Source organism: Aplysia californica, unplaced genomic scaffold (assembly GCF_000002075.1).
Source record: "Aplysia californica isolate F4 #8 unplaced genomic scaffold, AplCal3.0 scaffold00609, whole genome shotgun sequence".
Classification (NCBI taxonomy): Eukaryota; Metazoa; Mollusca; class Gastropoda; order Aplysiida; family Aplysiidae; genus Aplysia; species Aplysia californica.
Genome location: NW_004797879.1, coordinates 100,348 through 113,708, shown reverse-complemented (window position 1 = coordinate 113,708; position 13,361 = coordinate 100,348). Strand labels below are relative to the sequence as shown.

At 39.0% G+C, this 13,361-nt stretch overlaps 1 protein-coding gene across 1 annotated transcript in view; it reads right to left on the bottom strand.

The window, feature by feature from the left end:
• The window catches only part of LOC101856687 (cytochrome P450 3A41), a gene marked incomplete at its 5' end in the record, with an annotated part of 13,786 nt that extends 1,656 nt beyond the window's left edge, over nt 1–12,130 (bottom strand). The window contains 5 exon segments of the mRNA XM_013087609.2: nt 949–1,107; nt 5,261–5,540; nt 9,329–9,766; nt 11,201–11,452; nt 11,858–12,130. Of these exon segments, the coding sequence (XP_012943063.1) occupies nt 949–1,107; nt 5,261–5,540; nt 9,329–9,766; nt 11,201–11,452; nt 11,858–12,067 (1,339 nt within the window).
• Between the last annotated feature and the right edge of the window lie 1,231 nt (nt 12,131–13,361).

Sequence of the window (13,361 nt, the reverse complement as noted above, 5' to 3'; positions counted from 1 at the left end):
CCAGGCTAGAGATCGCTGTCTCTCCCGCTGTATCCAAGTTTGGGCCATTCCTTGCCCCATTAAACCCGAGCACAGTAATTGAGTTTACGTAGACAAAAAAAATGGGGATTCTGGTAAGGTCCCGCTGTAGGGATGGTCCCGCTGCAGCGGGGGCTGCTATAGTCATGTTCCACTGTAAAAGAAAAGCAAGATAAAAAAGACCACCTACGCTATACATTGAAAACGTTGTATTGGACAGAAGTTTACAACTTGAAGAAAATATGCATCAAAGCAGAGACAGAGAAAGGTGGAGATTTGTTGTGGCAAAGAGCGGGACACTAACAAACAAACTTGGCTTAGGTGACAGGTCACCTTAAAGACTACACGAGTACATCTATGTCAAGCACTTTGTGCCGATCAGCTCAAAGGTGACCACATTACATAAGATAATCTAGGCTGTAGAAAAATTGACACAAGTCAAGAAAAGCTACAACAATTTTCCCATCATCTGTGATCAGTAACTAGGCAGTTTAGCAGACAGGGAGGGTAAAATCTTGTTTGTTTCAATTCAAAATCATCATCCCTGGTTTAGTCTTAGTATTATGGTACATTGTACTTGCAACACAAATACATGTAGTAGGTCATTTATATGCTGAAGATGAGAGATGTAAAAGAGTAACACACTTAGAAAAGAGGGAGGAGAGAGAAGTTCGATAGATGTTTGATTGGAAAAACGTCACTGAACATTGGGCTTCAGGCACAAAATAAAAAACAAAAAGAACGACGCTCATCTTGGCATTGCCAAAAGTAGAATTAGAAAACATGGGAAAGAAGATTCCGTCGTTTTAGTTTGTTGTTTTTTCTGGTCAGACTGAGTGGTAACATGTGTGGCTCCACTGCATGCTGAGCGTGGCAAAGCAAAACTGAGGTAAAAGCGAGAGTCAAAAAGATAAAAATAAGTAAGCATACCTATGCAATTCCTCGGTCCCATACCAAAGGGCAGGTAAGCGCAGGGATGTAGCGATGCTTTGTTCTCCGGTGTGAACCTCTCTGGGTCAAACTTTTCGGGCATTGGCCAAATGTCAGGGTCATGGTGCATTGCCCAAACAGGCACAATAACAGCATAGCCTTAAAAGAAACATTGGAATTAGGATGAATTAGCCCTAGATGGCGCCACTCAGTAGTGACCCAGATTACCAATTTTGTGCTTGATTGTGTTCTTTTGTGTTATAATGCCTGATGTGTATCAAAGACACTGAGAAACAGTTTTGTGTGTGTTTGTGTGTGTAAAAAAAGAGAAAGAGAGGGAGAGAGCGAGATAGAGGATGAGCGAGATAGAGAGAAAGAGAGAGGAAGAAAGAGAGATAAAGAGAGAGATTCAAAGATTCAAAATGATTTATTGATTTGAAAGGCCTTTGGCCCATACATCCACATATTTTAACATATGGTTCGGCAATTACATACATTGGTGCAGCACATTGGATGTTTAACCTAAATTGGACATGCACGCCCACATACACGCATGCGCGCACGCACGCACGCACATAAAGAGAGAGATAAAGAGAGAGAGAGAGAGAGAGGGAGAGAGGGAGAGAGAGAGAGAGAGAGAGAGAGAGAGAGAGAGAGAGAGAGAGAGAGAGAGAGAGAGAGAGAGAGAGAGAGAGAGAGAGTTCATGTCCAGGGAAACACTGTTTAAGAGAATCTCATCATATCTTATCTTGAAACTACCATCATTATCTCAAGTCCCCTTCAATACCACACATAGGATCTATTACCCCCCCCCCCCCCCTTAAAAAAAAAAAGAAAGTGAAAATCAACATCCATCACAGCTACCCTCATGTTCATCATCATTATTGCCTTTCTTACCCTGCATCAGGGTATAGGCCATGAACAAACACTTTCCACCTTTCCCTATCCAGGGCTAACCTCTTGAACATGCAATCGCCACCACAGTGTCACTTTTCGCCCGATTCTGTTACTTTTAGTAAGCGTGACTCAGTCGCCCGCTGGAGCTCCCCAGCTCGGGGTCATGGGGTTAATGAATCCTGAAGCGACTTTGCTAGAGTCGGTTAATTAAGAAGTTCGCATTTTTGTCTACGTTTGAAACAATAAAACTTCTTCCCCATCCAACACAGCAAACCATTACACTGATGCACCAAAAGCTCAATGTCTTGAGATCTATTCTGCGTTAGAATGGTTAATTTTTGTGGGCCTCAGCTTTTGTTCTAGATAAGTGTTTGTAAAGTAGCCTACCCAATTTGTCTTATTTTAGTTACAAACTCATGAATAAATGATAGTTTATTTAAAAACAGCACAACAGATCTTTCCAAAATCTGTGTTAAACAGACTACGAATATCATGTCTTTCACCATGAGAAATCTTTAATCTGCGCAAGTAGTAATAGTCAAATTATAAGAGAAGAAAGAGGCACATCTGCATTTTAAAACTAAAAACACAGGTGTTAGCTCTTATTTTACCATTAATCAAGAGAAAGTTACTCTGCGTTTTTTTATCAGTCATGCTGTGTCTGTGGCAGCTTGCATACAACAAAGAAAGATAAAAATATATTATCACGGGAAATTTTAAAAACACAAAACTGTGTAAATATAGCCTACATGGGTAGAGATAAACTTCTTGTATGGAATAAAAATAATGACAGCTAACACATTCATTCCAGAGCTGGTTATAACAGAGTACTTGTACTTAGGTTACAATTTTCGGTACTTTTACTGTACTCCGGTACATTTTGAGAATCAGTACTTTTACTGTACTCCGATACTTTTTTATAAAAGTACTTTTGAGTATTTTTAAAGTACATTTTGAGTACTTTTGAAGCTTAATGAAAGGGTAAGTGTCGGCATTTCTGATAATAATTTACGGAACAAACTCCCGGGCGGGCACAGCCGATCAACCGAGAGTTAAAACTTGAGATCAGAGAACGGCCCGTCTCGTCAAAGATCAGCCACTCTCGTGAATGTGATCACAAGCGTTGTAAAACTCCATGAAACGGTACAATGTTTGCCCCAGACGGGATCACACAGAGGTGAGAACTGACCGATGTGTTTCTTTTCCCCAACCATCGCACTCGCATCTGAGCTCGCCAACTAAACTTACATCACTCGCTGGGTGGGTAGGACCTACAAGTTCGCCCCAGGCAGGATCACATCGAACTGTGAACTCTTCCCTGACCATTGAAGGCAGTTTTTCTCTATTCCCGAATTTGCGAGACAGCCTGAATTTTAATTGGTGTGGTCACAACGTAATGGTGCGTAATGACAAAGACTCAATCAGAGATGGAAGGCTAAAATATTTGCACAGGTAAAGGGGAGGGGCAACTGGATAAACATAGATAATATAAAGATCTCGAGACTCACAATAGGCTAATGAGTGTGTATATGGCATGCCTCATGCCATCATGCAACTGTGATTGGTCATCAAGGTTGACCACTCTTTGCTCGCCATATATGTTCATAAACCAACCAAGGGGTCTCGTCAGTTCATGGGTCACTGTAGATTCTTCCTTGGCTTCGTCGGCTAAGATCCCGTATTTCCTTTGCTCCCGAGCACTGAGATCTTAGGCGGAGATTACTGTAGTAAATAAGCTTTGGTTACACTACACTTACTAGACTCTAGGAAACTACATGTATTTTGGTTTGCCGTGGGCGCCGTGGACTGCACAGTGTTACCAAAATCTGTCTTACCACTTTTATAATCAACTGAAATTGAAAGTGAGTTCTCAATGTGTATCTAATTGTCTTGCTCAAACAAGTTGCATTCATAATATCACTGACTCACTAGTTGCGTCTTTTTTTTTTTTTTTTTTCACTTTCACGGACCTTTTCCACCTACGTTCAGTGCGTATATTCAAATGCTTTGTAGGCCTATACTGTTTACGTTTTTTGTAATAAATGTCCTAATTTGTCAAATATACTGGATATGTTATTCAATTTGATGTTTTGCATTAGCACTGAAGTGTTTTAGCATATTAGCAGAAAGTACTCAAAATGTACTCATAAGTACTTTTTTAAAAAAGCACTTGCACTCAAGTACATTTTACAAGAAAGTACTTTTACTGTACTTAAGTACATATTTTAGATTGTACTTAAGTTTTTACTTAGGTACCTTTTTAAAAGTACTTTAACAGCTCTGATTCATTCTCAGTTTTTCTGTCGGAAATATGCGAAGACACTTATGAATGTAAAGAAACCAGAACATTGTCAGTTGCAAATGGTCATAGAAACGAAAACAAAAGTTGGAAAAGTCTGGTGCTGATTTAGTGTCTCTGGAAAGCTGGAAGTTATTCTTATAACCTAAATTTTATGAGAAGTCATCCCTAGTGCTATTCAGTCAACTTACAAAACCTAGACTTAGTGTCTTAAGAAAAGTAAGGAATTTCTAGAGTGTAACAGATACTGTTCGTGTATTGCATTGTAGATGTATTCTGGCACTAAAATCGATTAGTTCTTTTTCATAGAGAGACTTCAGGGTAATTTTTATAAACTTCCGAGAAAACATGCCAATATTCACGATGATATTGATTAGACACATACAGTTGTATTTGGAGGAATTACGTCATAGTAAATTGTGTGCCAGATGAATAAAGTTGCAAAATTACAGCTTTCTATTATATATGCGCAGATACCATAATTCCTGAGTATCTGCACCAATGCTACCTTGTTCACATTCCAAAAGTTCCGACAGTTTTTTTCATGCCTTTTTTTTTCATGTTGATTTTTTTTTTCATTCACAATTGTCCAAAAATTTTTACAATTTAGCTTTGCCGACTTCAGGGCGTCAAATGAAATAACCAGACAAGTTACAATGTTCTTTCTTTTTAGAGTCTCAAGAGCAGAAATGCATGCTTTGGGTGCATCAAATGATAATTACAATAAATGCAAGGATACACCTAAAACTGTATGTGAAAAGTACCAAAAATAAAGTCACCCCAGACAGAGCGGCGACAAGAAGTTGACCCCCGTGACCCGTCGTGATAAGGCGCTTCGTGGGGAACCCCCCACTGCAACCAAAATTCCACTGCCGGTGTGCCGTGCCACGTTCAATTTTATCAATGTGCTGAAAATTTCATACCAATTTGGGTCATTTTCGCAGAGATATATGGGAATAGTACTAATGTTCCCCATCTGCATCCAAGTACGTGGGGACAAAGAATTTGCGCTCTGCGTGCTGGGTAGGTGGAAAGTTTTAAAGGTAGCAGAAATGGGTGCTGTCTATGAAAAGGTTGTCAAACACTGCTCTATAGCCAACTGAGATTGACTTTTACCTTTGGGAAAAGTGATCCCTTGTATATCCACTGTCTCCAAACATTGTCTTTCTAGCAGGTAACCTGGTGGGTACATCCGCAGGGTCTCACTGATGCACATATCCAAGTAGGTAAGGCTCTGGATATTAGTGTAGTTGGGAAAATTTCCGTTCAACTTCTGGTCAAGCTCTTTTTGAACCTTTTTCAGGACTTCTGGATTCATGGCTATTTGGAACAAGGTAAAAGAGAGAGTTGTGGACACAGTTTCGTAGCCACCCAGGAGGAAGATTAATGCTGCGCCCTGGGGAAAAGTACGTTTGATATCATAACACAATGAGTCAAAATAAAACTTAAATTAAATCAGTTGGAATTAAAACAAATCATTTTCAGAATACCTGCGTTTAGACGACAATTCAACATTTTTCATTAAATGCAGAATTTCAAATATGAGCAAGAATGTGCAAGGCGTAAATTTTAGCAGAGCTTTGTGGCAGAGCATATATGCTTTTCATCATTTCATATATCTGGACTTACAGCCAATTCAAGCTACCCTCAAAAGTCTTACTGCATAACTGACAATAGATACCCTTAAAAGCACAATCGCTTAACTGACAACGGATTAAGACAAAGGTACTTCTGTCTAACTGCCGATGGATTCAGACAAAATCTATTTCAATCTTTGCTTCACATCTATCTCTCATTCACAATCTGCTAAACCCCTACAATCCACTTTCTCAGTTGTTGACAGAAAAGTTTCGACTGGAAATATGAAAAAAAGGGAAAAAAAGAGGAAATTTAAGAGTAGTAAAATCACGAATCACTTAAATAACCAATTTTTTTTTTTGGTAATTGTTTTACGGCGCTCACAACTGCATAAGGTTAAATGAGTGCGCAGGACACATTAAACATTTTCGGTTGGTAGGAAATTTTGAATTCTGCCTGGGTGGCGGCCAAAGCCTACTCTTATCAATTTTAGACCACCAAGGAATCTTTAACGTGCGCAACTTGCACACGGGACCTCCGCGATTTTTCTCCCTTGTCCGAGAAGGCTAGGTGTAAAGCTTTCCTACCAGAAGATAAGGGGTGTGGCTGAAAGACAGCAGCAAGAATGAGCCAAGGAGTATCAGTAGAAAGACTGCAAAAAGAGTCAGGAGCCCAGAGGAGGGGGCAAAGGAGGTGAGAGGGTGGGGGCAGAAAGTGGAGATGAAAGCAGACCACAGAACATTGCTAGAGAGCAGGAAAGGAGGTGAAAGGAGACAATTTTAGAGAACATTTTTTTCTGTTGCTACCCTTATTCGAACCCGAGACCTTTGAATGAGAGGCGAACACCTTAACCTCTAGGCCACGAGAGCCCCCCCCCCCCCCCTAATAACCTGTAAGCGATCTCACAAACAATAATTGGGGGGGAAAAAATCCCTTCAAATTAGTAACATAATGCTATTTCTTCAGAATAAATAAATAAAACACTCTGGATTAAACAGTCAAGATGTTGTGGGCCTACTCCCTGTTTTGTTAATGCAAGTTTAGTTGAAAGAATGCAAACATTAAAATTTTCATCATGAAAAAAAAAGATGTTTCAAGCTACAAGATTAATTTAACCACAACATGTTCAGAAAAAGAGAAAAAGATTTGATACAAGGAAATACAGCAAGTAACCTGTAGCACAGACAAGCAGGCGTTTACAATAAATTTATAAGGGAAACAAGAAAAAACAATAATGCTGTGTATAATGAGTACATGTGCTGACTTCTAAGATATTTATGAGCGATCAAATCCAATAATTCAATCAAACGTCAACTCAAGTCATTTTTTCTTGGCATGTAATTATATGTGAGGCAAATCAGGCACTCGTCAAAATATAATGAAATTGATAAAACAAGCATTTTTCATTCATTTTTTTGCAATTTTTCTAAAATATTTGTTTTGTTTTGGTTCAACACCTTTTAGTTTTATGTCCATATAAAAACACATTTCCATGTGAATTTTACTTTTAAAAAACCCCATTGATTAATGGCACAAAATATGTAAATTTGAGCTTTCAAGGACTCTCAAACTATAGAAGCTACCAAACTTTAGTGGCCATTTCCTGGCTTATTTTACCTCTGAAATCAGGCTATCCCTGTGTCTTTCAATCGTAAATATCTCTACTTCTATTCATGATGGATGGATATTTTTTCATAAAAAACAAGACAAATAAATAAGCTTTCAGAAGATGCCAATAACTCCATGTGCCCCAAAACTGTCTTATAGTGGCATTTGCCCTGTGAGAAAAAGCTTTACTAAGCATGGAAATGTCTATTTGAATGACATCAAGAAGAAAATAAGGGTAAGACATGACGTTCCAGCACTTGCACGATATAGTCCACTAAACTAAGCCATCCAGTGTTTCACATGAGGGCTGTCTAGTGTCTAGCTCATTCAACCGTAAACCACCGAAAACCCTGGCACTTTCGTGGCCTCCATTCCTCACCGACAGAGGGATACGCCTAATTTCTAACACAGTCCATGTGCTCTACACGAAACCAATCGCTCCTAAACAAAACCAAAACTACTATACTGATGAGCACATGGCATGTGAGGTGCAGGTTTTGCGTGGTATTTTTAACAGCTCTATTTTCCAATCTGTTTTAAAATAATATCATCAGAATATGCTGTTCATTGCAGAGACAATATTAATCTCTTTTCATTTGATATTCAATACACGTCCATTCCACCAAAGCTGATGCATCCCAGTCTACGCGCGCACATACATCTCTCAACATAGGTACAATTGTAATGTGTCATATGATGCAGAATTCATTTAGCTTTAAATTGGTATGCTGCATGAGCGGGAAGTGCAAGGCTATAACACGATGACTGGGTGATTACATTTTAAAGTTTCTTTAGGATGCCATTACATAAATATCATATATCATTATTATTATTATTATCATCAACATTTACTGCCCATGTTGATTGTAAAAAGGATGTTGTTGGTTTTTTGCTTCTAGATTAATAATAATAATAATAATAATAATAATAACAATAATAATAATATAATAACAATAATAATAATAATAATAATAATAATAATAATAATAATAATAATAATAATAATAATAATATTAATAATAATAATAATAATAAAAATAATAAATAGCATTTGAATAGCGCATATCCCAGCTCGGCAGGAAGCTCTATGTGCTTTACACACAAGTCTTACTAATACAATACAGTCAAACCTGCCATGACGGCCACCTGTATAATAGGGCCACCTGTACAAACGGCCTCTTTCCATTTCCCCTCTTTCGTTTTTTCTCAATATTATTTAACTGAGTAAAACGGTCACCTGTCCAACGTGACCACAGCCACCTTATTTTATCAACTCACTGTCAAATTTACCTGCCTCAGGCGGCCAGACGTGGTCACTCATTGCCCGACGCTTTGTCATAAATTTTGAATCTGCCCCTCAAGCTGTGGACCCTCATTCACCTGACCGATTGTTAGTCCCTACAATGAATGTTTACCCAAGTTGACTAATGGGTAGGCCTAACAATACATTTTCAACTGCTGGGGAGGGAAGTGTGATCCATCATAATCTATAAGCCCCGCCCACAACTCACGCACAAATCAGATGTGAGGTGGCTGGTCACTGTTTTGTTTACCTCATCTGTAACAAAGTAACAATGGATGTTGACGTGAACTTGCGACAGAAACGTCACTCGTTCTCCAAGTGGTGGCGACCATGCCACTCAGTCTACATCGTCTTACAAAATGTTTCGTTTATTTTACCCTTGCACAAAATCAGCAGCATAAAGAAAGCTAACCCCCCCCCCCCCCCCCACAAAAAAATAAATAAATAATCCAACACAAAAAAACTTTCTTAAACTACCCTCCCCCTTTAAAAAAAGAAAACAAAAACCCTTTTGAATCAGCCTTTCGATTTGGACCTTAGAAGAGAATGATTTGCTTTCTTCATTTTGATCAGTCCTGCCTAAGACAGCCACCAGTGTTATACGGCCACTTTTCTCCTTGACGATGGGTAGCCGTTTTACACAGGTTTGACTATATATAGCCTAATGATGTCGGCCTTCAAGGAGTTAATCCTACCTGCACTTCAGCAACGGACAAGCCAGACTTCTGTTTCTCTTCATTATCCTTGACCGTATTCTCCTTTTCAGCATCCAGTATCACTTGTATAAAATCCTGTCTCTTCCTTTCCTGCACTTCACTTTGTCTCAGTTCCAAAGCCCTGCCCACAAAGTTTACAAAGAAATTAATCAAATCTTTGTTTACGAAGGAAAATTTCACAGCCTTCTGGAGGTGACCAAGAAAAGGAAAAAGGAACACAAGAGAAAAAAACCTGAAAAACTGATCTGTTAATTTTTTGGCATTTTTGACAAACTCGTTTTCAGGGTCTCTGGTGGAGTTAATATCAGCACCAAATGCTGTGCTAGCAATAGCATCCATCGTGAAGGCAGACATGAGGGTTTTCGTCTCAACAGCCTCTCCGCTTTCCTGTTTTTCCATTAGAACTTCCATCAAACTCTGTCAAGAAGAGCAAAAAAAGATTCAGTTTTCATTTGACTACTTAAGACTTAAGATAAATAAGATTTGGTGAATCTTTATTGTCGAGATTATGCTGGCCATTGGTTTGGTGTTTCACCACAGATACACACACACACACACACACATACACACACTCACTCATACTCACACATATACACACAAACACATGCACAATCACACATCCTCTCTTCCACATTATACATACACACATAATATATGATTGTACTCACAAATAGACCCACAGTTAAACAAATAAGACGTAAATGAAAAAAATATCGTTAATTATATAAATGTCGTTTGAAGGAAAACCAGGCAGGGGTAGGCCCATAGCAACCTACTTAGGGAACCTAAACAAATGGGTAACAGGGAAAGATCAGGGAAACGTAACTTTTAATTAAAAGAGCATCCGAGCAGAGGAATGAATGGAGAACCATGATTGCCGATGTCTGCTACAGATCTGGCACTGGATGACGATATAAAGGTTTACGCTAGATATATAATCAGCATGCAACATAAAGAAAGGGGCACACTACCACCTAAGTTGACGTCAAGCTTTGGGGATAAGAAGAATACCTTCTAAAAAAACAGTAGTCAAGTTGAACCAAAATTGTTCAAGATGGCCACCCAATGTCAAGGGAACAGCGATTGTCTTAGACATGTGGACCTCTTGGACAGTGTTTCTTTATTTTTAAAAAAATATTAAAACAATTGGGTAGACGAAAGTAGACAACAGAACATGGTTAGAGAGCAGGACAGGAGGTGAAAGGGGAACATTTTTTTTGTCGTTGTCCAGAACACATTAACCTCTAGACCACGAGAGCGTCCCACAGTGTTTTTTTATGTGAAAAAATGCAAGGGGTCAAATGAAAAGTGGTCATTTGTACAGGTGGTTGTTGTGGACAGGTGGTCGTTAAAGCAAATTCGACTGTATTTAGGCTGGATGAAATGTGAGGTAATTTTTTTTGGTTGGGTAAACAGGCTTATTCAGTTTAAAAAATGTATCCGCACTGTTTGCTGAAGATCATATACTTATAGATGAGGTGCCCTTACAATCTAACACTGGGTACACAGAAGACGAAATGGCAGTCGGCCAAAGTAAAAAGACACCCTCTACACACAGTAACTCGCTTCAAGTTCCAGAGGTGACAGGCATTGACGTGGAATCCACAAGGAAAGCATAAGAAAGCAAGACCAAAGATGGCAAGGAGGCGAGCGGTACATGCCGAAATGGAAAAGGTGGGAATATCATGCAAACAGCTAAAAAAGGACGCACAGGACAGGCCTCCCTGGAAAATGTTATTGATGGCCTATGCTCCACTGGGAGTTAAAAGGGGCAAGAGGAGAGAGAGAGAGAGAGAGAGAGAGAGAGAGAGAGAGAGAGAGAGAGAGAGAGAGAGAGAGAGAGGTACATACCTGAGATTTTTTCTCCAACAACCCACACATGTACCTTAGCTTGGTTGTGCTGAAAAATGGGCTGACAGTCTTTCTCACATGCTTCCAACGCTCTCCTTTCAAAACAAGGAGAGACTCATCCAAACAACAGCCAGTGTCTGGGAGATGGCGGTGATCAGAGAAGTAGTTGAAATATTTCCCTAGCACATCTTTGGCCACATCCAGAGATGTAATCATAATGCCTGGAAATCTCAGAGTGTACACAGCACATACCTGAAAAGAAATCATAATAGCACGTTTGAAGAGTAAATTATGGTAATCAAATCAATACATGTTGGTGGGATGTTCCAGAAATAATAAGAAAAATGGCCATAAAATAAAACAGTTTTGTTATGTTTGAGATACAACTTACACAGCTAGTTGGCCAAACATTCCCCTTATTTCTCAATTTAGTCACCATAGACATTCATGTATGTTTCTCATGCATAAAATCCTTTCACATGAAAACAGAAATTTCATCTAAATGGCTCCATGTTACACAAAGTGTGCTGCAATACACAACTAGCATACCCCATATAGTGGAAACTTAACAAAGCTACAACAACAATGAATTAATAACAAGTACAATTTTTTTTAAACAATTCATTCAAACAGCTTTTGATAAATCTCATTCATTACCTTGTGAGGTTTGTAAGCCTGGTAGATCTCACATTGATTTTCAAATACATTTCCCAACTGAGTTCCCGTAAATAGTCTGGGTTTTGGTCCAACAAATCCAAGCTTCTGCAACTCCCCATGACGACTGGACATGTACAGCAAATAGGAAGCAACGATAGCAATGATGATGACAAAAACAAGCAGGATGGCGACAAGCAGAGACAGAATCATTGTAGCACTGTCAAGATTTTGGCTCGCTCCTGAAGGCAAAATCTATCAGTCAGAGGTGATGTCCTGGAAAAAAATACAAACCAGCAGATCAATGAATTGAAAAGAAATAAAATTTGTAAAGCACACAGAGTATGCTCTACAGATCATGGAAATGTACGGGATATAAAGGTAATTATTATTGACTACTATTAATTCAGGCATAAATGAAGAGACAGCAAATATAATATTATATAAGTACCAAATAATATTATAAACTAAATAATAAATTAACCATTCGTTGCTGTATTCTAAAAAGTTAACTCCGAAAAATCGTACTTTGTTTTTTCCCCTGAATTCTGATCGATATCTCACACAACATCCTATAAATAACTGTCAGCCAGATTAACCTACCCATAGAACAGTTACTACGAATACAGTGTTGGACTCAAACAGATAAAATGAGGGTAACAACCTTACTTTTTTGTTCTTCCACACTCCTGTATAACTTACAGAAACCCAGTTTGCTGTTAAAAATCTTGCAGCAGCATATATATTAATTTTTTTAAAATGATAATAAAATTTGTTGGTCTCTGTGACTCAGCATATTTTACTGAGCTTCCTTTGGGAGCTAACCTGTTTGTGTCTGGCAGGTTTACTTCTCCAAGCTGAACATGGACATATGGTAAAGATAAACTCTCCATTCAGAATTAACTTGGCTAGACCTGGTATGCACATCATTGAGGCACAATAATAATACATATTAAAATATGCGGTCGGTGTCATGACGTCATGTGCGAAAGACGCGTTTAACGTACGGACATTAAGAACGGGAGGTTAAATTTACTTTTACCCAAGTAGCCTTGTATTTAAGTTAAAATTAGACTCGTGCACAAAGTGGAAGTCACTGCATGAGCAAGTTATTAGCCCCAGGGCCAGGATCAGTCATCAAGCCAAAGAAGGTGAAATAATAATGGGGTCTCCTGAAAGCAACGCACCTCCCCCGGCCTCACCTCCCTCAAATCAACGACTCTGTCACTGTGCCGGGTTGTTGCTCTCCATCTAGATTCTAGAATTTTAGCATCCAAGAAAACTAAAGTCCTTCGGATATGATATTATATCGTCCTTAGCCTACGCCTTTGTCAACGATCTATTATGATCCCTGCACACTATCTCTGTTTCTGGACTTTGCACACTCAAGTCTCAGGCTTGGCCGTGGTTCTTCGAGACTGCAGGGCTGAGGAAGATCTGCACCACTACACAAGATTCTGTTATCTGCACTCTCTTGGCGAGTAGATCTAGGCAAGGTGGAAAGGGG